A 27,682-nucleotide genomic window follows, 5' to 3' on the forward strand; every position below is an offset into this window, starting at 1 on the left:
GTACCTAATGATATGATAGTAATACCCATAATACTGAGGTTGAGGACATTCATCTGGAGGGTGTAACGACTGGGGCTGAAAGTGTTATTGGTGCAGGGAAGGAGAGATGATTCAACCAAAGTCTTGTTCGAAAATCGGAAACCGTAAAATGTCGGCAAGCGGCAGTATTGGTGGCCCATGGACTTTCTTAGTATTCTGCTAGTCTTCCTGCACCTCTATGCATTCCTCCCCAAGATACTGCAAGAGTTTTCCCCCTTGCAGGGAAAAGTTATGGAGCTTGCAGTAAACTACAACAAATCTGAGAACTGTTCAAGCAACATTGTCCAAAACAGCTGTTTCAGGATGCTGATGGCTCGTGCACTGAGATGGTTCTGACTCTGATCATGGTCTTCTCTGTGTCCACGCTTGGGTTCAAGATGGGTGACATTTGAGCCATGTGTTAAGGGGACACACTTTGGGCGAAATTGGTCTTCTGGAATTAGAACAGTACAGCACAGAACAGGCCCTTCGGCCCTCGATGTTGTGCCGAGCAATGATCACCCTACTCAAACCCCAAGTATCCACCCTATACCCGTAACCCAACAACCCCCCCCCCCCCTTAACCTTACCCTTTTTAGGACACTACGGGCAATTTAGCATGGCCAATCCACCTAACCCGCACATCTTTGGACTGTGGGAGGAAACCGGAGCACCCGGAGGAAACCCACGCACACACGGGGAGGACGTGCAGACTCCGCACAGACAGTGACCCAGCCGGGAACCGAACCTGGGACCCTGGAGCTGTGAAGCATTTATGCTAACCACCATGCTACCGTGCTGCCCTCAATGTATGATCCCATCACTGCTGGAGATGCAGACGTAGAGCAAGAATCTACAGGAGAGGGTGTCAGCAACTTTCCAGTGCAGCTGGAAGAGCTCAACCACCGTCAGGTGCAGGAGATTGTGCTAACAATGTGTGGCACCCAGGCCAACACTGAACGGTGGCATCCATGGTGGAAGCCTTGGGTTAAAACATAACAGCCATGGATCAAGACGTCCAAGACTTGTGCGGTTCATGGCTGAGGCTCAGGACAGGGGAGCCCAGTCACAGGCAGCCATGCACTGAACCCACCTGGACATTGCTGCGGTGCTCCAGAGCTTCACCCAGAGTCATAGCTGAGGCTGTCGAGAGCATTGGGCCAATTGCAGAGGGACGTGGCACAGTCCCAGAAGGACATGACCGAGGAAGCTGAGGGACATGACTCACTGGCTGAGGGATGTGGCACATTCTCAGCGCTCCATGGCAGAGAGCATCGAGACCCTGGTTCTGACGAGGGTGGGCCTCCAGGACTGGCAGCTCCAAATGACGGTGGAGCCTCTGGAGTTCACTCCAGCCTCATCTACTTAGCGTGGAGTAGCCCGGGGGGGTGGCATCGAGTACCTCGAGGGAGGAGGAAATGATGGGGCCCATGCCAATGCTTTCCACTGGGGAGGTGCTGGAATCCAACCCACCTGACATTGGCGCAAGACAAGATACACAGCAGGCTGCCTCCAATTCTGATCTGCTGCCTGGGGTCACCTAGAAGGAGCAGTAGGCCACGTAATATAAGAAAGTTAGACACCAGTTAAGTTGGCATGGGTGCAGCACCTGGGTTAGAGGTAGGGGTCAGGGCACAACAATGTATATAGTCACTATTAAAGACCTTTTCACCAACACTCCAATTTGCCTCAATCCTTTGTCTGAAGGGTGTGAGGGATTGACTGGGTGTAGAGGGTGTGCCTGATGATGGTGTGGGAGATTGGTGGTTTGGCTTGTGGGCATTGGAGAATGGCACAAGACAGGGCTGCCAGGACACTGGAACATTCCACCTGTGCTCACCCTCACAAGTAACAGGGCCAGAAGTGTGAGGCTGACTTGTAGGACAGCTTACGCAGTGAGTGACTCATCACCACTTACCATCTCCACAAACATTCCCCCCCTCCACCCCCAACCACCCCCCTCAAGGATATATGAACCTGTCTGTGAGATGGTATGGCCAGCACTCATATAGGGATCACCCGGGCAGACAGTGGAAAGTGTTACTGAAAGCAGGAGTCAGACTTTTTCAAATGATGAGGAGTACCAGAGCTCATCTCACAGCAGTTCGTCATCACCCTCCGTTCCATGGACAGGACCCATTGATGCTGCCTGCACACAGTCAACACCATATAGTGATGTGGGTAGGGCCCTCAGAGTGGGAGCTGTGGTGGTGGGATGGAGTGAAAGGAGGAGGGACAAGAATGGTGCAGTGAAGGGAGGAGCGAGAGGGGAGGATGTGAGCATCTATCGGAAGGGGGACACCTTGGAAGGGGGTGAGAGGGGGATGGGGAGAGCATGGAGAGATGGGACAGGATGGCAGAGCTGTCAGTGGCCAGGCTTCCTAGAAGGCAAATCTGGAGGTGATATGATTGTCTTATGTGCAGCGGCTCTGGAGTACACTTTGGGCGGCATGCCATGCCAGCCCAGGCTCCATGCCCGGATCTTCCTTGCTAGCTTCCTTATCAGATGAGGCCTGCCGTTCTTCCACCTCCTCCAGCACATCCCCCCCCCCCCAGTCTCCCACCCCCCCCCCCCCCGATTCTCCCCTGATCATGGTTCGCGTTTGTGGCGTCGCAAGGCAGAGAATTTTGTCCATCATCCCACCCTCCCCCCCTCCCCCTTCTGCACAATGTTGTGCAAGATACAGCAGACCAGCACAATGTTAAAGACCCTCCTGGGGTTAGACTGGAATGCCCCGCCGAGCGGTCCAAGCATCGGAAGCGCATCTTGAAGATGTCAATTCACCGCTCAATTACTTTCCTAGTTGCTGAGTGGGCATCATTATAGCAGTTCTCCGTTTCAGTCTGGGGCCTCCGGACCAGGCATCAGACCTCAGCGGGTAACCTTTGTTACCCAAGAGCCAACCCCTAACCCGAAGAAGCACCTCGAAGGTGCAGGGACCCGATGAGTGTGCCAGGATGTATGCGTTGTGCATGCTGCATGGGTATCAGGGGCAGTCGTGCATGATGTGCAGCTAGTGGTCACAAACCAACTGGATATTCAGGGAGTGGAAGCCCTTCCAATTGATGAAGGGCATCACCTGATGAGCCGGTGATCGTAGGAGGACATGTTTACCACCGATCACCTCCTGGACCTAGGACATGACTGTGATGGCGGCAAATCCTGCTGCCCGCTCATCCTGGTGTACCTGGTCCAGACTAAAGTATATATCGTCTCCGCCCTGGCGCATAGGGCAAAGCAGATGCACGTGTGTATGGATGTCTTAAAGATCCCAGACAGGTCTTCATTCGGCCCCTAGAAAAGCTCAGAGGCACAATCATTCAGGGCGATCATCACTTTGATGGCCATCCAGGGCGGGTATCCTCCTCCATATCCCTGTGGTGCCAGGTCACCATCATCTGGCACCTGTGGCGCATGGTCTATCTGGTTATCCAAAGTTTTTAGTGGCACAGGCGGTCCGGCAGCTCCTCAGAGGACAGGCACTGACAGTATACATGTGGCCTGGTGATGCGTCTCCTTCGCACCTCCTCCTCGACATGTTGGACGGCCGGCACATGAGTCTCAAGGGCTGGCCCCTGCAATTCTGGGGCAGGCTCCTCTTGTGCAGGGTCCTCCCTGTGCCTCCAGCCTCCATGCGTCTGCAGCAGCAACTGGGGCCAGATAGACAGCCAGCATACCTGGCTGTACTCCAAATTTATTTTCTACAAAAAGAGAAGATATGTTAGCAAAATGAGTATTCTCTGCCCCATCCAGCTCCAACAGGCTACATGGTGACCCTGAGTTGCACTTTAGCTCCACCCTCCTCGTATCCCCCCAAAACCAAGCCCCATTCATCAGCTACTCTCCCTGATATGTTGTCTTCCACACTGCACCCCTGACCCCATCAGTGAGAGGCACTGAGGAGCCTCTATTCTCACCACTATCAACCGGGGTACTGGTGGTTGCCGGAACCTGTGTCAGCAATAGGCTCTGTGGCTCTTGTCCTGATTCCCCAGCCGGGTTTACTGCTGCTGTCCTCATTGGATGGTTCATATGTTTTCCCGCCAGCAGGTTGACACCTGGAGTGGAGAGGTCACCATGTGCCACCAATCACCTCCATGCTTAGAGGTTTGTGTGTGGGCAGGTCCTACAGATCAGGGTGAGGCAGGGAAGCGTGTGTCTGCTGGGAGCGTAGCTGCAGTGTGATGTGGGTCCTGTGTGTGACACACAGATTGTGACAACCTGTCCATGGGTAGGATGAATGGGAGCAAGGGTGCAGTGGGCAGGCAGGATTTGGAGACAGCTGGTGGTCCTGCAGAGTGGGCTAGCTGATAATGCGACTGTTGAGGTCTCTGCTCTGAGAGTGCCATGGAAGGTGCCAAAGGCCATGGTGCATGTCTCCTTTACTTGGGAGGGGCTCGACTATTCCCTTGCTTCCCGTGCAGCGCTTCAATGAGAGCACTAAGGTCTGTCAGCACCTAGTGTGCCACTGACTGAGCTTGACTGCACCCGTCCCATTGAGGGTCAGCTAGGGTCTGAGAGTTTCCAGTGGGGTGGCCGGGGTGGGCTCTCAAATGACCAGAGGCTCTGTGAACATTTACAGGACACAGTGAGCAGTCAGCAGAGTGAGCAGCCAGGGGCCTGTAACTTGTACCAAATGGGTGCATTTAAAACAAATACTGCAGAAATGGAAACCTGAGCCAGGCCATCCCGATCCCGAGGGGGTCACCCTGAATCCAAGTCGATCCCCATCACTCGCCCGGGCCCTGGTACCAGCCCCCAGCAAGCACCACAATTTTTATACAGTTTTTCAAACTTTGCTTACCTTCTCGCTTCCCCCTCGGAGGTCATGGTGCCCAGTTCACAATAGTAGTAAATCACTTCCACGTGATTTCTGCCTGAGAGGGGTGGAGCATCTTGGAGGTCCAATACATAGTGGGTCAAATGCGCTAATCACATTTGAATGCATGCAGATGCCGGTTTTGCATGCGGCTGCTGTACAGGCGACAAACCTCGTTATTGCCATCAGGGAGGGACTCCCGGAGCATGTCACCCGAATTGGCGTCAGCCTGGATAGAGTGGATGTGGAGAGGATGTTTACACTTGTAGGAAAAACTAGAAGTAGGAAAAACTAGAAGCAGAGGACACAGCCTCAGACTAAAGGGACGATCCTTTAAAACAGAGATGAAGAGGAATTTCTTCAGCCAGAGGGTGGTGAATCTGTGGAACTCTTTGCCGCAGAAGGCAGTGGAGGCCAAATCACTGAGTGTCTTTAAAACAGAGATAGATAGGTTTTTGATCAATAAGAGGATCAGGGGTTATGGGGAGATGGCAGGGGAATGGGGATGAGAAAAATATCAGCCATGATTGAATGGCGGAGCAGACTTGATGGGCCGAGTGGCCTAATTCTACTCCTATGTGTTATGGTCTTATGGTCTTATGGGAGTGGGCCTCGATTTAGGCTGGATGCTCGATTCTCCCTTGATTGTGGTTCGTGTTTGTGGCGTCGCAAGGTGGAAAATTTTGTCCATTGTCCCCAAGCTGCTCGGTCAAACACTTGATTGTCTGAGTGGGCGATAGAGAACTCCAGCAGCAGGAAACTGCAGACAGACCTGCAGGATATAATTCCTGCCATTACACACGAGATGCATTTTAAATCAATGCAAGTTTAAGTTAGGTTCTTGCTATGGAGCACACAAGAGTATATTGATGCAGGTAATGATATCAGGCACTAAGCATAGAAAATAGGACAGAGGTAGATGATGCTTGACCTTCGCCATTTGATGTTGCCATGGGAATTTGACATTTCCCCCGAATCAAGTGAGTGCACATTGCCTCCACCTGCAGTTAGATGCAGCTCATTAGATAAGGTGAGAGGGAGCATTCCTACCTCTTCTTTTACAAATAAAGTTTTTACAAATATATAAGACAAAAAAGAGTGGCTAAGGTAAATATTGGTCCTTTAGAGGATGAGAAGGGAGTTTTAATAATGGGAAATGAGGAAATGGCTGAGGAACTGAACAGGTTTTTTGGGTCGGTCTTCACAGTGGAAGACACAAATAACATGCCAGCGACTGATAGAAATGAGGCTATGACAGGTGAGGACCTTGAGAGGATTGTTATCACTAAGGAGGGAGTGATGGGCAAGCTAATGGGGCTAAAGGTAGACAAGTCTCCTGGCCCTGATGGAATGCATCCCAGAGTGCTAAAAGAGATGGCTAGGGAAATTGCAGATGCACTAGTGATAATTTACCGAAATTCACTAGACTCTGGGGTGGTCCCGGTGGATTGGAAATTAGCAAACGTGACGCCACTGTTTAAAAAAGGAGGTAGGCAGAAAGCAGGAAATTATAGGCCAGTGAGTTTAACTTCGGTAATAGGGAAGATGCTGGAATCTATCATCAAGGAAGAAATTGCGAGGCATCTGGATAGAAATTGTCCCATTGGGCAGACGCAGCATGGGTTCGTTAAAGGCAGGTCATGCCTAACTAATTTAGTGGAATTTTTTGAGGACATTACCAGTGCAGTAGATAACGGGGAGCCGATGGATGTGGTATATCTGGATTTCCAGAAAGCCTTTGACAAGGTGCCACACAAAAGGTTGCTGCATAAGATAAAGATGCATGGCATTAAGGGTAAAGTAGTAGCATGGATAGAGGATTGGTTAATTAATAGAAAGCAAAGAGTTGGGATAAATGGGTGTTTCTCTGGTTGGCAATCAGTAGCTAGTGGTGTCCCTCAGGGATCCGTGTTGGGCCCACAATTGTTCACAATTTACATAGATGATTTGGAGTTGGGGACCAAGGGCAATGTGTCCAAGTTTGCAGATGACACTAAGATGAGTGGTAAAGCGAAAAGTGCAGAGGATACTGGAAGTCTGCAGAGGGATTTGGATAGGTTAAGTGAATGGGCTCGGGTCTGGCAGATGGAATACAATGTTGACAAATGTGAGGTTATCCATTTTGGTAGGAATAACAGCAAACGGGATTATTATTTAAACGATAAAATATTAAAGCATGCCGCTGTTCAGAGAGACTTGGGTGTGCTAGTGCATGAGTCACAGAAGGTTGGTTTACAAGTGCAACAGGTGATTAAGAAGGCAAATGGAATTTTGTCCTTCATTGCTAGAGGGATGGAGTTTAAGACTAGGGAGGTTATGTTGCAATTGTATAAGGTGTTAGTGCGGCCACACCTGGAGTATTGTGTTCAGTTTTGGTCTCCTTACTTGAGAAAGGACGTACTGGCGCTGGAGGGTGTGCAGAGGAGATTCACTAGGTTAATCCCAGAGCTGAAGGGGTTGGATTATGAGGAGAGGTTGAGTAGACTGGGACTGTACTCGTTGGAATTTAGAAGGATGAGGGGGGATCTTATAGAAACATTTAAAATTATGAAGGGAATAGATAGGATAGATGCGGGCAGGTTGTTTCCACTGGCGGGTGACAGCAGAACTAGGGGGCATAGCCTCAAAATAAGGGGGAGTAGATTTAGGACTGAGTTTAGGAGGAACTTCTTCACCCAAAGGGTTGTGAATCTATGGAATTCCTTGCCCAGTGAAGCAGTTGAGGCTCCTTCATTACATGTTTTTAAGGTAAAGATAGATAGTTTTTTGAAGAATAAAGGGATTAAGGGTTATGGTGTTCGGGCCGGAAAGTGGAGCTGAGTCCACAAAAGATCAGCCATGATCTAATTGAATGGCGGAGCAGGCTCGAGGGGCCAGATGGCCTACTCCTGCTCCTAGTTCTTATGTTCTTATGTTCTTATGTTCTGCCAGGAGGCTTCAACCACAGCACTCATCGCCACAGCTGCAGACCTCTCATCAGTGGCTTGCATCAGTGGTCCAGTCACTCCTCTGAGAAGCCGATCCTTCTCAGCAGGCGCACATGCACCAATGACTTGACCAGGCTTTTCAAATGACCCAACTCACCAAATTCAGGCATGATGAATGCATCTGTTGGAGAGAGGTGTACAGGGAAAATAAGTCCCAATATCACTGGTTGTAAGAAGTTTAATTTCACCATAAACTATTCTGTAGATTGGGTCAAAATCTTGGAGCGTCCTCCCTAACAGCACTGTGGGTATACCTGCACCACATTGAGTGCAGTACTTCAAGAATGCAACTCACCACCACCTTCTCAAGGACAATTTAGGCATAGGCAATAAATGCTGGCCAAGCCAGCAACACTCACATCCCTTGAAGGAGCATTAACAAAATGTTACACAACTAGAAATCACTGTTGACAAATGTTTCTGTCTGCTTGTTTCCTGAAGGTGTTAACCCATTTAATAGAAATAGATTAAGACATCCAACAGAGGAATGCTGCGCAAACACTGAAGTGATCATTTATTGATATATTACCAGCATTGAGATTATTATCCTTTGTGGATATTTGTCTCTATTCTCTCCTGAAAATCTTATCCCACCCACCTTCATGGCCTGGGGGGTAGGGGTGAGAGAATGTGACAGACATCTTCAATGCAGCTCCTTGACAAGTTTGCCAAGAAGTGTATATCAGCAATTCTGGAAGGTTCTTTTTCATCAATCTCCATATGACTTAAATAAAACTGACAACATTTACAAGTCTACATGCAAATGTCAGTCAAGAATTTAAGTGTAATCAGATGTAAAGTGCTCTCATTAAGTACAGACCTTGAACCAGGTCACCACATTGAGCATCATAATAAAACAGGAGAATTTTTAAAAATGCTTTATTCTTAGTATACATCTTTTTACTAAAAGATGGTCAACTGCTCAAAAAGTCGTAATAATGTCACTATTCTTTCTGTAGATTCGACCAGTTCAACTGCTATTTGCATTTTAATTAGATATTCAGTGGTTAAAACTTAATGACCTCTGGAAATGATGTGACTAACCTGTGCTTGTTATTTCCAATGTGAGCACCAACCAATCTTCATGCTAACTGGCACATGATTGCAGCATGCAGCCAGAGCTAAACACACTGTTGAGTGGCTGCATACCTCAGCAGAGAGCCCAAGTCTGTACGAGGCTAACACCACTTAAAACTCAGTTACACATCTTAAAGCTTGGAGCAGGTGCTGAAGCTGTTAGTGGAAGAGTGTGTGAACAGGAGCAAGAGTTAATTATGGTGTAACAGAGTGTGCTCTAATGTTATCTACCACTGCACTGCACGCAATGGTCCAGGAGATAGAGAGGAGAGAGATGACACCTACTACATGGGACAAGGAAGCCCTCCCAAACTAACATTTAAAGGCAGTGGGAGCAGATAATAATAATGATAATTGCCTATTGTCACAAGTAGGCTTCAATGAAGTTACTGTGAAAAGCCCCTAATCGCCATATTCCAGGGCCATAGTCATTGTGACCAATAGCAGCTGTCTAGCCACTGGAGGCAGTGCAGCAAAAATTTTGATGGGCTCATGTTGGTAGTCAATGCCAGTGAATGTATCTTCAAACACCAAATCCTACCAATCGCATCATTAATTTCATATGCTGCAGAATGCACACTTGCGAACAATGTCTATTAATCAATACTCATATCTAGGGCCCGATTACATGGATAAAAGTTTCAATCCGCTTTTGGATGTGTTTGGCGGGGTTCTCAGCAGCTGCTGTGCTGAGAATAAGCCCACTGTTCAATGGCACTTTGCCTTTTGTGTTGGTCTCAGGAAGTTTTCCCTGCCGAGGCAGACTTAAAGAGATTTCCTGCTGCCGAGCTCCCCCTTCACCACCAGCCATGTTTACGCTTTTGGGAAACGCCCTCACTCCCCCCTCCCCCCTCCATTGGGCAAGGCCACCCCTGAGCCCGAACCCTGGCAGTGCCAACCTGGCACCTGGGCATCCTGGCAATGTCAGCTTGGCACCCTGACAGTGTGGCTCAGGCACCCTGACAGTGCTGAGGTAGCACTCCCAGGATTCTCAGCTGGCACAGTCAGGGTGCCAGGCTGGCAGTGCCAAGGTGCCCACATGCCAGAGGGGAGTGCCAGGGCACCACCCTGTCCTGTCGCCGACCACTCGGGGCTCTCTAATGGCCTCCGAGACCTCAAAGGTGCCATGATGCCTGTTCCACGTTTGTATAGACCATTACTAAATGCTGCCATGGTGAGGTCCCGCAGGCAGGGCCGTTGACTCCCAGCTGTTGGGTAAAAGCGGCATCTAGGTATTTAAATAAGCCTAATGAGCACCAGACACCAATCCTGTTCCAATGATCCCCTCCCCCGCCAACGGTGGCAGTGAACCAAGCGTCCTGCGCTGGAGGGAGGATACATATCGGTCATTAGCACCCATTTGCATCTGATTAACAGGTCAGAAGCCCAAGAATTCAACCCCCTCCCCCTCACATTATGCACCGACCCCAATAGTGGGAAATCCTCCCAGCAGGAATTGGTGTAAGTTTTCCCAAGCATGGCCCTGACGTAGTGGACCCCGTGCTGGGTCAAGGGGTCAGTGCACAGAGGAGGTGTCCCGTGAAGTCCATCAGGCAGCCTCTCTCCCTCCCACAATGTAAATCCTGCCCACCCACTCCCATCAGATCCCCATCAGACTTCCATCTGAGGCCCATCAGACCCCTCCAATCAGAGACCCCTATCAGACTCCCCATCAGAGACCCCTCCCCCTCCCACCCCCCGTTAGTCATCCCTGCCTGAAAGCTGAACAGCAGTACAGGTAGTACAGTGAAAAATCACTGCATTTTCACTTACCCTTTCCTAAAATTACTGCCTGAGACAAAAACCTTTAAACCAGCAGCTGCTACAAGTGTTAGAGGCTTCCTTCAAAGCCAAGTAAACTTCAATGGGCTTCAAATCCCTTGCCAGCCTTTGAAATGCAAATCTTCCATTCAGTTCACACAGAAATACATTGCATTAGCCAGTGATTGACAGTTTTATTACTCCAGAAAGAGCTGCTTGGGGGTTGTTGCTCTATCTTTCTCTTCATAATTGAATTCATCTCCCTTACCGTGCCGTGACATTAATAACAATGTTTATCAACACACTTGCTATGACTGACAACTCCTCACCACATCAAAAGCAACTAAGTGTTCTGCTGTGAAAAAGAGGAATTGAGAAGGTGGACAGCATCATTGGAGTACCCTTGATTAAGGCTGTGGTCAGTGGCAGGGCTGAAACTATCAAAATTGATGGTATCCTGACTCCTAATCTTCTTTCTTGCATCACACTCCTTAGCCCCCAAACTCTTATCATTGACAAGCTGCAGCCTTTTCTTTTCACCATCTCCCACACCGTTGAATCCATCATAACTCTATGTTGTACTCTTTACCTTTCAGAGACCCAAGAACTGCCACTGGGTTCTAAGGATGCTCCTAATGGAAGAGATCTCGATGGGTTTAGGGAGGGGATTCCAAAATTTAGTCCTAGATCATTCAAAATCTGGTTGTAAATGGGAAGGGAGGGTGGATACACGAGAGCTCAATGGACAGTTTAGAGTGGGGTTTAAGTGTTGGGCGGGGGCTGGTAGAGAGGGTAGAAAAGGGACTAAAAGAGGTCACTGAGGTAGGATGATGTGAGACCATGAAGGACGTAAAAATGAGGATGAATATTTTAAATTTTTGGGAATTGACACAGGTCAACAAGGGATGGGATGGGGGATAGGGAATGAACACAAGACTTGCAGATGGAAATACATTTATAGGCAGTGCAGGATGGAAGCCCAACTTCAAATACCTTCACTCAGATTGTTGTGATCAGGTACAAAGGGATGAATTAGTTTCTCTCTATTCCGCCTCCTCGGTTGGTCACAATAAAAGTTTGTTTCTTTTTTTGAGGAAATACCCTTGTACAAATCAGAATGTATATAACTGTTTAAGTTGAGCGCAATAAGGAGCCAATCAAACAAGGTTTTACTTGAGTCAAAGAAAGCTCATTTATACACCCCTAAACCTGAAGGAAAAATAAAAGCTTGACATCAAGCATTCAGACCTCATGAAGCCATTAGAGCCACACAGACACACCAGAAATAAGGGGTTAGTTAGTTCAAAAAGGTAAAAGAACCTTTCTTCGATTGTCCTTGAGGTATAGATTTTAAACATTGCAGCAGATTTGGGTCAGCTGGTTTCTTAGGTTTGGCTAGATGTAGAAGATGTTCCAATTGTTACAAAACCTCGGTTCGATGGTAGAGTTGACTTCTTTATCCAAACAAGAAGTTTATTTCAAAAGAGAGCGACAGAGAGAAATGACAGTGCTCAGCTTGTTTCCTCTGCTGAAGGCTTTCTAAACACTTGCAAAGCCTCTCTAGTGGCTGGCAACCTTGCCTTGAAATACTTCACCCATTGTGTATTTCAACAAGGTTTTGGGTGGGTCTGGCTATGGCAGCTATTGTTTCAATATCCAGTATTCTGCATTTTTAATTTTTCCTTAGACAGTTATGCGTTTTGATGGTTGCCTGGATTATAGGACATGTCTCTCTCTTCACACTCCCCTGAGGGTGATTTATTGGTTTCCCACCCGCACCTTGAAATCTGACCTTGCGTTTTTAAACAGTTTGCTCTGTCTGAGTTCAAATTGCAAAAATTCCAGTCAGTTGAAATTTGAAAAGTTATATTTTCAAATATTACAGAGCGTAACCTCATAACAAGATATTAATTCAATATTAAGTAACTATTGATTCAACCTTCAATTGTAGCATGACTACTACATGCAGACAAAGATTAAGCCTGTTTAACATAACCATACAGAGTCTCCTTTCATACTTGTGAGAACATTGGCAGAATTATGAGAAATGACATAAAAAGCAGTTTTTCATTCATGTTTGCATTTTAATCTTTGTTTACAATGGGAGACCGTTATTAGCAAACTCTTTGAAGTATTATGTAGTATTGTGTTGTCGAATTGTCTAATTTGTGACCTTGTTATCGTAAAGTTGAACCCCATTTTTAATTAATACCTGAATCTGCGATGAATTTTATCATTTGGTTCGATGGGAAGCAAAGCTGACACCTAGGTATCTTCCTTACAGCTGTGCTCCTTTTATTAAGTGGAATTAATTTCAAACCCATTGTGAAACTGCTTGTTTATGGTGCCTCTGGAAAGAGTCTTCACTTAAGTGACAAAGGGGCGTGTTTACAAATTCACAGCTGAAATGTAATCTCTGAAAAAATTGCATTGAAAAATTCCTGTTAACAATTTGTTTTTTGACAGGATGGTGGAGTTGGCTGTGTCAGTACCAATCAATCCATATTGGGGAGTCCTTTCCAAATGTTTGGCTTATAGCAAGGCGGTCTCAGACCCCTTTGTATACTCTTTGCTGCGTCATCAGTATAAGAAGACATGGATGGACATTATTAATAGACTGCTCAAACGAAGCTCCTTAAACTCCTCTGCACTGACAGGTGAAACGCTAAACAGCAATTGTGTACATACAACTGAATGAAATAAATTTTATGAATGGAACAGTTTGACAGATACCTGCATTGGGGTTTTTACTGAATATGTGTCTTATGGAATGTCCGACTTTACTCTGCTTTCTACTACTTTCGACAATTATTTTGGTTAATGTTAAAAGGAAAATTCTCATAGCTCACCTTCACACTTTTGTAATTGTCATTTTTATTTTGGTTCTTTTCTCAAGCGTACTTGGATGATTGGTGCGTACTTTCAGTGTGTCCTGTAAGCTCACAAGTAAAGTCACCTTGTAATGTCTCTGGGAAGGTGTAGGTGCACCGGTGAGTAAGAATGATGAGAGCTGAAATACCTTAACTAGAGGATAATCAGTGTCAACCAATCAAAAGGCAACATTTAGAATTCAATCTCAACTGATATCAGCAACAATCACTAATTGTGTTTCTTTTTCAAGTTGGAGCCTTGACCATGTATGCCATCAAATGGAAATCACTGAGGGAACTATTATTGGAGAAATACAAACAGAAAATGCCAGAACTATTTAGCGGATCTGCCAGTATCTACATAGAGAGAAAAAAACAGAGTCAAAGTTTCAGGTCGATGAGCTTTCTCCACAGATGCTGCCAGATCCGCTGTGTACTTTTGATATTTTCTGCTTTTATTTCAGATTTCCAGCACCTGTTGTATTTTGCTTTCCGATTATTTGAGAAGATGGTTTATGAGAATAACTTCATTTGAGATCTTGAACTCGGCAGTAAACACTGAGCTTCATTGGAATCATCAGCTCAAGCTTTATCTTACTTTGCACCATCTAACCTTCGTTATGAATTAGCCTTATTTATCGATACAGTTTTATAAATCATAGGACCAGCTGAATATTTTCAGATATCCCACCGAGAATGAGTTAGTCTTCAAGGACATTGGTGAATAAATTAGTTTCACTCTTCATAACTTGACTTATATTGAAATATGAAAAGACATGTCTGCACTGGCCTTCATTCTTTCAACTAGGGAGTAAATAAGCTTTAAATGTTCAATACATATTCAACATAATTTTATTTGAGTAGGAACATAATTAAAGCTTTTAACTTGACAGACGGTCACTTCAGAATTAAATTTACTGGAAAACAATCTCAATTTTACTGCTATTATTTCTGTATAATCCTGTGAATGTACAGAGACTTGTCCGTTACCTGGATGTACAATCTGTCAATCAATCGGAAGTCAATAAGCAATGGTGACATTTTGTCATAGACGGGTGTTCAGCATGCGCTACACACATTGTAGTCAATAACCTTCAAGATATTAAAGCTGGTCATTATGATGTATATTAGTAACTTTCCAGCTATTCCATTGTGAGCCATAAAAGAGGGAACTGAACAACTTAAATCAGTCACTCAGTCAGTCACAAAGGTGGATGACCTTTTACTCTGTCAGAATTATTTTGTGAAAAAGATTGATACTATTATCTTTCTTGAAGCTCTCAAATTCCAAAGTACAATGGATTGCTATACTCAGGCCCATGAAGTACCCCACAATTAGTGTAAGATTAATCAATTAATGCAGATTGATGTAAAAATCTCAGATGTTGCTGACGTGACCCTTCCAGTGTAACCGTCCTTTTAATCTTTCTATTAATGAAAACAATTGGAGAACATTAGAATGTAAATCTAACGACAATGCTGCATTATCTGCTGTAGCCTACATTGATAATTACAGGGTTCATAATAAACGCTTTGTGCAAAAAAAACACATGAACCTTGCTCAAAGCCCACAAGAAAGCAAATTCCAATGGTCTTATGTTCCCCATACTATATGGTGATTTTCATAAAAGCAAACTACTGCAGATGATGGAGTTTGGAAACAAAAACAGAAAGTACTGGACAAGCTCAGCTAGCCTGGCATCATCTGTGGAGACAGAATTAACCGGCACAATTCTCCCTAAAAGTGACTAAGGGCTGGATTCTTCCGCTCCACCCGTTGCAAGAACATACACGGGCGAGCTGCGGACAATGGAGAAGGCCATTGACCTCGGGTGAGATTTTCCAGCCGCTGGGCAGACACGGCCGGAGAATCCTGGCCCAAGCGTCATTTTGGGTGCGAATCACGGGATGACTTCCCTCGAGTGTTTGGGCGCGATCCAGATCTCAATTCACCAACACTTTATCATTTCTTTGGAGGTTGGGGAGATTCTCACTGAAAGCACCTACACCTTTGGGGGGGATTCTCCGATCCCCCAGCCACGTATTTCTCTGCCGCATGCCATTTATTGACAGTGGGATTCTATCCTCCCGCTACTTGTCAATGGGATTTCCCATTGAAACCACCCCATGTGTGGCAGGAAACCCATTGGGGGGGCTGCACTGCCAGCAAGTAAAGTGAATCCCGACGATGGTAGAATTCCAGTCTTAGAAATTTTTATGGAGTGGGGACATAAAGACCGTTTCCCCAGAAATTAGTATGCCCTTTTTAAAAGGTGGCCAAATGTCAAAGTTAAGTTGGTCTCCGACATCCTGACCCAAGGACAGCGCGATTCCCCCCCTCCCCCCCGAAGACAGGGGCAACCCTTGTCCCCAGAGGGACAATCACTCCCCATCGGTAAATATCCATGTCACCCCGCATACCACCCAGGCATGAGGGCGACGCGAGCTGACCCCCATCCATCTTCATCAACATTGGGCCATTTTCTCACCATCCCAAGTGAGCACACCCTGTTACAAGGTCGCTGAGTGCCCCCACCTTGACGGTCAGCCCCCTTTCAGCCCCCCTTTCAGGCCCTCCTTTTCAGGCCCCCATCTCATCCCCCAGCCCATGCATCCGCTTCACCCCCTTCATACCCCCTTCATCCGCTTCATACCATACTTCATAGCCCCCTTTCAAACTCCTTCATGCCTTCACCCTTCAGGCCCCCCATTTATGTACCCTCTTCATGCCCACTTAAAATTCCTGTCATGGCCATAGTCTGCCTCAGATGCTGCCCATTGACAGTGCCCATTGGCACCCTGGCACTGCCCCAGGCACTCTGGAAGTGCCTGCCTGGCATTCCTGCAGTGCCAACCTGGCAGGATGGCACTGCCAAGGTGCAGGTACCAAGGTGACATGCAAGGCCCCAGGTTCCAGGAGCAGTGCCAGTCACTGTCCTACCATGTCCCCAACAACCTGGGGGCTCCAATGGCCTCCGGGTCCCCCCCATCCCCAGGCATGGCGATCACGTCTGGTTTCCATTTTTTGAAACCAGTACTAATTGGCACCAGCCTCACGATGCACCAGTGGAGCTGGTGAATCCTGGGATCCAGGAGACTCCGGCATCGAACAGGCTGAACATATTTATGTAAGTTTTAAGACTCATTTAAATATTCGAGGCTGACTCAATAAGCTCCTGATCTAGATCGGGTCGGGGCTGCAGGTCGGGAGTATCACAATTGGTTCAGCATTCGGCGCGAATCCCGGTTAGATGCTGTCCCGCTATTCACCAGGAATAGCAGGATCAGCGCTGGGTGAAACGCAACCAGAAAATCAATTTTTCAAGTTGAATATGACTGTTCTTTGGAACTGAACCATACTCAAAGCTTTTTTTTTGTTGTCTTTTTAGAAATTTTGAGAACCCGATTCTTTTTTTTTTCAATTAAGGGGCAATTTAACATGGCCAATCAACCTAGCCTGCCCATCTTTGGGTTGTGGGGGTGAGACCCATGTAGACATGGGAAGAATGTGCAAACTCCACACGGACAGTGACCCAGGGCCAGGATTCAACCCGGGTCCTCAGCGCTGAGGCAGCAGTGCCGACAACTGCATCACCATGCCGCCCACAGCATACCCAAAGCTTTATCAATGAAAACACACACAATAAATCTAGGGGCGAGGTCTTCCAGCTGTTCACGCCTGCAGGATCCTTCAGTTCTGCTGATGGCGCTCCCCTGCCCTCGGTTTCACAGTGGCATGGGGTGGATTCAATGGAAAATTCCATTGACAGTAGCGGAACCAGAAGATCCTGCCAACGGTGGGCCCCTCCTGCCACCGAGAAACATACTGTGGGGAGGCCAGAGAATCTCGCCCATAGTGCCCAGAAGTTGCTATTTCAAATGACAGAATTTGACCCCTGCATTCCTCAAGTCCTCTGAAAGTAACACTGGTGGCATGAAAAGAGTGTAGCTTTTCACACAGCAACAAGCCCTTTTCACCTGTCCTCCTGAACAGACTGGAAAGGGTAGCTCCTGCCGAGATCCTTCTTAACAAAGACGTGTCAGATCCCAGTGACGTCACTGGGAATTGACTGCGGTTTTTCTTAAGTAGTCTGAGTGGGAAGTGGCAGTTCGTCACCCCCCAGGGCAGAACTATGGGGAAGAAGTGTCTTTATTTTTTATTCACTTTCCTTCTTGTGCCAGGAGAAGAAGGATGCTCCTCTGGCCCCCACAAGGAAGGTTTAGGCCCTCCCAATATTATAACTTCAACCAACCCCAATTGCAAGACTCTTGAGAGAGGGTCTGGCAGCCAACCCCACTACTTAGCTGTTGTCGGCAAGCGATCGCTGGACGATGTAGTTTTTGCCACTTGCTACCCAGAATCAACCTATGAGATTTAAAACAGGCCAAACCATTAAGTAGGCCATAGAATGGATTCTCCGATCCCCAGCCGCATATTCTCGGTGGCGCACCATTCACTGGTGGTGGGATTCTACCTACCCACCACTTGTCAATGGGATTTCCCATTGTAACCACCCCACGCCAGCCAGAAACCCATGGGTGGGAATGCGCTGCCGACGGGAAAAGTGAATCACAACGACTGGAGAATTCCGGCCCATGTTTCTACCACTGGCAGTTAAAATCCAAGCCAATGACTTTGTTGCTCCAAATGATAAAAACAATACTTATTTGGTCACTAAAATATTTGAAGCTAGTGTAATTTCTGACTTGTTATTTATGGCAGTACACTATATTCAAAATAAATTTGTGGAGAAGAATATTTATCTGCCAATGTTCACATCCAATTCAAATTTAGTTGAGGTTAATTGGGGGGTTTTGAACTTCATTTGCAATAGATCAGACTGGAACGTTTACCTTTTGGTGACATACATTTTCTTCCAAGTTCAAACAATCATTTGAAAATTGTGTAGATTCTGTCAGGATAGAATTTGCTTTTCAAATTGGAAAGTTGAGATTAAAGCAATGGCCCAATAAATCTTTGCAGCTTTTTAAATACCTAAAACTTTTAATGGCACTCTGGATGAAGATCATATCATGGAATGAAAAGTAAATTCATTGCAATGAATACTTTATTAAAATGTTTTTTTCAGTCCACATGAGAATGGTTTGACAATATGAATATTATAATAATAGTTTGACTTTTCTACATTGACCGCTCTAGTAAGTTAACAGAGGAATTGGATCAGCATGGTCTTATTGAATTATTTGAAGATTTGCAATCGATAAAGACCGATGATAAAATTGACTTTTTGTACCATTTCATTTGGGGGATTGGCTTTTACGCAGGGATGGAATACCCGCACCCCCCCACCAAACCCTGACTGAACAATTTGTTGGCTGAACAGAAACCCAGCTGCCTGTTGGGCCGAATTGGTTAGTAGGGCCACTTCTGCCCCCATCAAGGAGGAGGTCCTTCCTACACAGCTGCCTACCAATCTGATTCGCTAGCAGTTCTGTCGTCCCAGCAGCCCCGGAAGTAAGTCATGGCCACTGCTGGGATTATAAGCAATCCATGGAGAAAAATCATAGAATCCCTACAGTGCAGAAGGAGGCCATTCAGCCCATTTGGTCTGTACCGACCATCTGAAAGAGCACCCTACCTAGGCCCAAGCCTCCATCCTATCCCGCTAACTCTGTAACCCCAGCTAATCTTTTGGAAACTAAGGGGCAATTTGTCATGACCAATTCACCTAACCTGCACATCTTTGGACAGTGGGGGGAAACCGGAGCACCCGGTGGAAACCCACACGGACACGGGAATAATGTACAAACTCCACGCAGACAGAAGTTATATAGGACCAGAACATTCTGGCCGTTCACGCCGGTGGGATTGTCTGGTCCCGCTGACAGCACACCCCACTGTGGGTTTCATGGCGTTGAGGGGTGCATGGTGATGCACGATCAATTGCACAAAGACTTGAGTTGGGTACAACTGAGGCTTTATTGCTCTAAGATGTGTGGCCTCCCACAGCAGCTAGCGAAATGGCTGCCACATGGAAGACACACATATTTATACTCCGCCTACTGGGTGGAGCCAGCAGGCAGGGACTACCAACGTACCTGCAGTACAGGTCCTACCATACATCCTCTAAGAGAGGTGCAACAATGGTTTACCACACACGGGAAATCCTGCTGACAACAGCAGGACCAGAAGAGATCCCGGCACCAGCCAATGGCCGGCCAGCGCTGCAAAACATGTGACAGGTGTGTGATAAATCCTGCCCATGGATCCCCAGCCTCAGGTATGTTAAGAATGTTTACCCTAGAGAGGGGGATGTGAGGGAGGGGTGATTGGGTGGGGTTTGGGTTTAGAGGTCACAGGAGACCACCCACCCCAAGAGGTGGTACCCTCTTTCCTGCCCCGCAGGAACCCATCCAATGAAAGCTCCTGGGATGCTTGCCTTGTCTCTGCCTTCCCCAGCAAAATAAGCAATTGCAGTGGAGGCAGAATGAGGCCATTAATTGGCCACTTAAGGGCTTCAATATACCCAAGGGTAGACGGGATGCCTCATACCTTCCTCATCTATGGGGCGAAACGGTAGCACAATGGTTAGCACTGTGGCTTTACAACGGCAGAGTTCCAAGTTTGATTCCCGGCTTGGGTCACTGTCTGTGCGGAGGCTGCACGTTCTCCCCGTGTCTGCATGGGTTTGCTCCGGGTGCTCCGGTTTCCTCCCACAAGTCCTGAAAGATGTGCTTGTTAGGTCAATTGGACATTCTGAATTCTCTCTCTGGCGCAGGAGTGTGGTGACTAGGGGCTTTTCACAGTAACTTGATTGCAGTGTTAATGTAAGCCTAATTGTGACAATAATAAAGATTATTATGACCTTAATACTGGAGAAGGGTCGAGGTTGGGTGGGAAGACAGCAGAGACAGGTTGCCCGTTTTATTTTACCTGCCCCACCCCCCAAATATTTTGATCGGAATCTTCAGGGAAGAAGTATTTTCAGCTACTTCTTTGTATATGCAAATCGGCTCTTTTGTTTGCTCTGCAAAGGCAAAACCTCGACATGCGTACAGTTTAGATTCCATTCAAAATTCTTTACATTCCTTATATCAGTTAAAAATGCAAAAGGTATGCAATAAACTGTTTTCCATTTTATGACATGTTGGCTTTTTTGACCCTCTCAAATGAAGTGAACCTCAAAAATTTCATTCCACTGAAAATATAGGATTTCAACTATGAGCTATGTATAAACTGCATTTGAGTAATTGTATTTATGCACCGTACTTATGATTAACTGTAGTTATATGAGTTCAATCGTAATATCTTGGCTACAGGGGAGAATAGGTTAATCAGTTACTGTTCCCCACCTACTCAAACTGCTGTTACAATATTCATGTGGCACCAAAACCAGAAAGTCACTATTGTGGGTTACCAATGCATTTGTAATTGTACTTTTAATTTGCAGGAAACTAGACTACTGATAGAATGAGAAAGTGATTCCAGTATAAGTGAAAGAGCGTTATTTCATGCACATACTTACCAAGCATTGTAGACTAACAACTGGCTTAACCATATTCTATTCTTCCAGTATTTAACGATGCATAATGTGTGCGTGCTTCCAAAATACAGGTAGAAACAAAAGCCGCAATCCCATACCCTTCTCAAGGCCACTATGCCACTCGAGGGAAATACTTAATGGCGCCCATCGGAAAGGTTGTGAACAGAAGGCGGGGAGAATCAGGCAGGAATACAGGAAGTGGATTCACAGTGTGAGTAAAATTGTCCGCAATTAAATGGGGGTGGGAAAGGCCTGATGCCTTGTGTCCTTGGATTCAGTGTCCCTGGAAAAATTATTGGCAGCAGCCATCCATTTATTTCCATTGGCTCAGCCAGCAATGGAGGGCTGGAGTTCCGCCTCTGATTGGCCAGCGCTCTAGGCAGGCAGAATTTCCACTCTCTGGTCCTAAACCCCACAAGGGAGATCTGATGCTGGCCACTTAAGGGCCTGATGGGCACTTAATCACATCAGGACTCACCCACGGAAGTGGCACTGGAGAACTGGTGAGGACCATCTGTCACAGGAACAAAATCTCAACCCTAGTTTCAAGAACAGGTAGCTTAAATAATCATGGCATTAACCTATTGTCTTTGATGTTAGGTTCCTGTTAATTTTGCATAAAGGAGCATCGACTGGAATTAGCATCTTAAACACACTAACCACCATATGTCTTTGAAACTAGTCTCTGTTGTGAAGACTTAAACAGGTCAATTAAATAAATAGACTGAAAGGAATGGAGGTAAATAAATAGTTGGATGCATTTAATGGAATGATTTTTTTCCAAGTGTACCTTCACACTCACACTGTTTGCCCTTTGGAGAAGGATTCTCAAACTGATTATCAGCCTGTTGAACCATGTAATGAATGCTCCTTCTGAGGTCAACAAGTCCTGGTGTTAGACCTGAAACCGGAGCTTCTGGGCCAGATGTAGGGGCCCTACCACTCTGTCACAAGACCTCATTAAACAATTCAAGGTGTTCAACAAAAATACATTCCATTGAAAAACAAAAACTCAACATGAAAAACCCCCCATCCATGGCTCACTAAGGAAATTAAGATTGTTTTAGATTTCAAAAGAGGCTTACCATGTTGCAAAAAAAAGTCCTGAGGATTGGGAGTGTTTTAGAAACCAACAGAGGGCGACCAAAAATTGATAGCATGGAAAAAGTAGAACATGAGAGTAAACTAGTCAGAAAAATATAACTATACTATAACAGCTTTTCTAAATATATAAAAGGAAGGGAGTAGCCAAAGTCAATATTGGTCCCTCAGATGTCGATACTGGAGAAATTATCATGGGAAATGAGGAAACGGCAAAGACATTGAACAAATATTCACAGTAGAAGACATCATGTTCATACAAGAAATAGAACATTGTACAAGGGCTAAAAAGAGTAAGGAGATTAATCTCAACAGGGGCAGCACGGTGGCACAGTGGTCACAACGCTGAGGACCCGGGTTTGATCCCGGCCCCGGGTCACTGTCCATGTGGAGTTTGCACATTCTCCCCGTGTCTGCATGCTCTCACTCCCGCAACCCAAAGACATGAAGGGTAGGTGGATTGGCCATGCTAAAGTGCCCCTTAATTAGAAAAAAATTATTGGGTACTCTAAATTTTTTTTAAAAATTAATATCAGAAAGCAGTAAGTACTGGAGAAAATTAAAGAACTAAAATCTGGCAAATTCCCGGGACCTCTATAGGGTTCTAAAAGAGATAGCTGTGGAAATACTGAATGTCCTGGCTATGATTTTCCAAAATTCCTTAGATTCAGAAACAGTCTCATTCAATTAGAAGTTGGCAAATGTTGCCTTACTTTTCAAGAGAGGGAGAGAAAAAGTAGTGAAAGGCAGATCAGACAGATCATTCATGACTGGATGTGCTATGAATGCGGAGCTCTGATCTGATCACTTATTGTGGTATAGATTAGCTTTATCTACCACATGCTGTTTCAGCTGTTGATCATACATGTAGTCCTGTGTTGTAGTTTTACCAGGTCATCACCGCATCTTTCTTATGCCTGGTGGCGCTCCTGGAATGCTCTCCTGCTCTCCTCATTGAACCAGGGTTGATCCTCTGGTTTTATGGTAATGGAAGATTGAGCGGTGTGTTGGGTCATGAAGTTACAGATTGTGGTTGTATACAGTTCTTCTGCTGCTGATGGCCCTGATACCTCCTGGATGCCAGATTTTCAGTTGCTATCTGCTTTGATTTGATTTCATTTAGCACAGTTCTAATTAAGCAAATGGAGGTTATCCTCAGTGTGAAGATGGGTCTTTGTCTCAATAAGGACAGTGTGGTGGTCACTCCTAACAATACTGTTACAAATAGATGCATCTGTGACAGGAAGATTGGTAAGAGTGAGATCAAGTAGGTTTTTTTCCTCTTCTTGATTCTCTCACCACCTGCCACAGGTCCTATCTGAGTCCTTCAGGACTCAGCTGGCTCAGTCAGTAGTGGTGCTGCCAAGCCACCCTTGATGAGGGACATTGAGGTCTCCCACCCAGAGTACACTCTGCCCTTGCTACCCTCAGTGCCTCAAGTTGTGCTCAATATGGATGAGTACTGATGGATGGAGGATGATCAATGGTACTCAACATGAGATTGCATTGCCCAGGTTTGACCAGATTCCTGAGACTTCAGGTGGTCCAGAGTCACGTTGAGGACTCCAAGTGCTACTCTTCCCGATTGTATTCCACTGTGCTGTCACCACATGGGATGGATGGTGGTGTGTCGGAGACATGATTGGCTGTAAGATATACTTCAGTAAGTATGATTATGCCAAACTATTGCTTAATTAATCTGTAGACAAGGTCTCCCAGTTTTGACACAAGCCCCTACATATCGGTATGGAGGACTTTGCAGAGACAACAGGCCAGGATGTGCCGCTGTTGTTTCGGGTGCTAAGGTCGATGCCAGGTTTATTGACTTTTTTGCAACAGTATGATACAACTAAGTGGTTTGCTAGGCTGGGGGAGGCAGTGGAGTAGTGATAGCTTGACTAGTAATCCAGAGACCCAAGGTAATGCTTTGGGGATTCGGGTTCCAATCCCACCATGGCAATAAAAAAATCTGGAATTAAAAGGCTAATGTCGATTGTCATAAAAACCCATCTGGTTCACTAATCTCCTTTAGGGAAGGAAATCTGTTGTCTTTACCTGGTGTGGCCAGTACATGCACCTCCAGCTCCACAGCAATGTGGTTGACTCTGAAATGTTTTCAAAATATTTTTATTCTCCTCATTTTCCACTTTTACACCCAACAAAAGATAACTTAACAATAATAAATACAATAGCAATCCCCCAAACTAGCATCTCCTTCAACATACAAACACAAACCTCCCCGCTACATCCCAAATATAAAACAAGAAAGACCAAAAGGGAATCCTCGGTCATCCCATACATGATAAGCAATAAACAATACACTCAACCCCACCCCCTAGCTCCCCCCCCCCCCTTTAATGTTCGATGGCATCCAATTCTTGAAAGTGCTGGATAAACAATGCAGATGAATTGTAGAACCCGTCGATTCACCCCTTCACCTCAAACTTCATCTTCCCGAGCATCACAAATTCCAGCAGGTCCTCCCGCCACTCCGAGGAACAGGGAGAAGGTGACCTCCACCCCAACCAACAGGACCCACCTTCGAGGAATCAATGAGGCAAATGCTATGGCATCTGAACCCGCACCCACCTGCAGCCCAGGCTGGTCCGTCACCCCGAATATGGTTTCTAGGGGCCCTGGTTCAAACCTCACTTCACCACCCCCGAGATGACCTTAAAGACCTTCCTGGTGATATCAAGCAGGGAATTCTTAGTGCATATCACTGATATGCACAACGTCAAAGACCAAGGCCAAAACTTGTGACATTGGTTTGCGGGGCTCTTTCCATAGTACTCACACACATCCTCCACCCCCTCAAAGAGTCGGCTCATCCTCGCCCTATATACCACCTTCAACTGTATCAGCCCCAACCTCGCGCATGTGGTTGAGTTGCTTACCCTCCGGAGCACCTTGTTGACTCTTAAATGACCTCAGGGTTGGGTAATAAATGTTGGTCCAGCCAGCGCTGCCCACATCCCCTGAATAAATAAAAAAAATCCATTTCAGCAGGAATCACATTGCTGTAGGTCAGGCGTCATGGCTGGACAACAGATTTTCTTCTCTGAAAGGCACTGGTGAATCTGATGGGTCATTATGACAATTTGTTAGTTCCATGACCATCATCACTGATATTGATTTTTTTTGTTAAATCCAGGTTTATTAATTCATGGTGAGATTCTCCGGAAATTGGAATTCTCTTTTCCCGCTGGCTTTTCTTTTCCTGCTGGCAGCCTGTGGCATGGGGTGGCTTCAATGGGAAGCGACAGGAGTAGAGAATCCTGCCACCAGTGAATGGCATGCCACCAAGAAACACGCAGCTGATAGAACGGGGAATGCTGCCCAATGTTTCCAGAGTATTAATCAAGATCTCTAGATTACTAGCCTAGCATTACCGTTATACCATTGTTCCATCTATCTGCAGGCGGGCATGTTTTTCCATTTTTCAGCTAGCTGTCAAAATCAGTGAGAGTTTCTTTAATACAAAATGAAGCAGATCCCAATTTGTTCATGGAAGACGAAGTCAGACTCAGTGATATGCTGAATTCCCTGCTGATATCACCAAACATAACCATTTAACAGAAACACCCTCTGAATTAAGTGTTATTATTCATCAATAGGAGTGTATTGAGAAAGAAAAATCTCTGAGATACATCAGGTGCCAAATACACTGATAGTACTTCTCACTGTTAGGTTTAATGAACACATTTTATCAAATTGGGGCATTGCTGAACTGAATTCTGCAGATGTTGAGCATGGTCACTTTGTTTAATTTTATTGTTATTCATTCATTCCTAATTTTATATATAATCACAATAGACATAGTATTAAATGCATTGTTTTCAGCGAATAACACAAGGTATTCAACTCAATACACTAATTGAAGACAGTTCACATTCCCTGAGAATCACTGGACCACCTGACATGAATCATTGCCCTCAAGGGGCAAGGAAAGTTGGGAGACAAACATAGATTAAAACTTTCACTGCAGAACTTTACTTTCAAGTTCAAATATACAGTTTTTTTCTATATCAGGCAATATGATTTGTATACCTCATTGCAGTATGTTTGAAGATGGAGTTAACATAAGGTCTAGAACTATATTAGCTTTCCCCTGTGTAGTTTTTCACCTCTTGGCCTCATTTTTTAGTTTTAATGTCAGCAGCTCTTCCCAACCCCACAATGTTCTGTGAAAGGATTAATAATCTGCTCCTGCAAAATATCACAGCAAGTCAGTAAACGTATTCTATAGCAGCAATTTACAGCATAACAATTATATGATTTTTATGTTGTACTCTAATATTGAACATTCTTACAATGATCATCAGGCTAATAAGTGTTGTGAATCTCACTTATATTTGGGGTGACTTATTTTTGCCATTGTTGTATAATTGTTGCTGGGGTTCTCTCATATAATGTGGCCATCAAATAGAATGAAGGTATTGGCAACCACTTTGAAGTGACCTCCGTGACCCTGAATACGTGATGGACAATAAACGTCTACTGTACTGGAGATAAGAACATGGTGATCGTTGATTATCCTACTACTCAAGTGTAGGTTGCAAAAAGGCGTTTGTTTTGTCTTTTGTTCCCTTACATTTCATTTTCTTGAGGCTGTATCAAACATTCCTGTGAGATTCCTACATGCTGTGCAATGTACGAATTCAGATTTCTTAAGATATTATCGATCATTAGAAGGCTTAAAAGATTTAACTCATGTAGTCGTTTTATTTCATTGTTTGACAAACTGGATAATGTATTTGTCATAAACTTCGACAATTCAATTTGTGAAAAGTCTGTATAAAGCAGTGAAGATTATCCCCAGCAATGCTTTTTGAGTAGTGTTGTCTGAGTTATATCCGCAGCTTAATGTTTTTCAGCCCTGACAGCTGAAAAGTGACCTTGTTCATAATGACCAAAGCACCGGAAAGCCTGATTGTGACTATCACAACTGAATCCATTGATAATAATGAATTGTCAGTGTGGTAGTGCATTGATATCAAAGGCACATTAAAACAGCAAAACCTGAACTGCCAAACAAGACACGGGCTGGAAAGTGTTAAACACAAATGAGTATGATGTATGTTACATCTGTGATATTGAAAGTGATTCTGTGTAAGCATAAAGAAATATTAGATACTGTATTCTATTTTTAATATATGGGAATGTTGTTTGAATTTGCAAAAAAAAATTGTGATTTTATTAAATTAAATCTGAATGTTAAATAACATTGCGTCAGAGTAATTTGTCCCAGTCACTAGATGAATTTTTCACTGCGTCCTTTATATGAACTTTATGTGCCTTCACTTTAGCTCACTAGATTTATCTTTGCTTAAGGATCCCAAATCCTCAGAGCATTAACATACCTTTTATCACTGAAAGGTCAGAACCCTGGTGTGAAGTAATCAATGACAAAAATCCACGACACATTACAGATGACAAATATCTTGCCTCACTGTAATTGTAGAACATTGCTTCAACATGTCTTTGCAATCACTGTGGGTTTGAGTCATGTAGAATAAAGATCTTAATACTTGTACTGCAAA

At 45.3% G+C, this 27,682-nt stretch overlaps 1 protein-coding gene across 4 annotated transcripts in view; it reads left to right on the forward strand.

The window, feature by feature from the left end:
• Window positions 1-27,316, forward strand: part of LOC119979601 (G-protein coupled receptor 26-like) — a 55,791-nt gene extending 28,475 nt beyond the window's left edge. Inside the window, exons 3-5 of one of the 4 annotated variants that reach the window (XM_038822066.1) lie at window positions 13,130-13,320; window positions 21,110-21,249; window positions 25,294-27,316. In XM_038822066.1, the coding sequence (XP_038677994.1) occupies window positions 13,130-13,320; window positions 21,110-21,249; window positions 25,294-25,302 (340 nt within the window). In that variant the 3' untranslated portion in view covers window positions 25,303-27,316. Of the gene's footprint in view, window positions 1-13,129; window positions 15,790-21,109 lie in introns of those variants that run through there. The other 3 variants (XR_005463756.1, XM_038822065.1, XM_038822067.1) reach the window with 3 other exon arrangements.
• Window positions 27,317-27,682: the final 366 nt, after the last annotated feature.

The sequence above is a fragment of the Scyliorhinus canicula genome, chromosome 16 (genome assembly GCF_902713615.1).
Source record: "Scyliorhinus canicula chromosome 16, sScyCan1.1, whole genome shotgun sequence".
In the NCBI taxonomy this organism is placed as follows: Eukaryota; Metazoa; Chordata; class Chondrichthyes; order Carcharhiniformes; family Scyliorhinidae; genus Scyliorhinus; species Scyliorhinus canicula.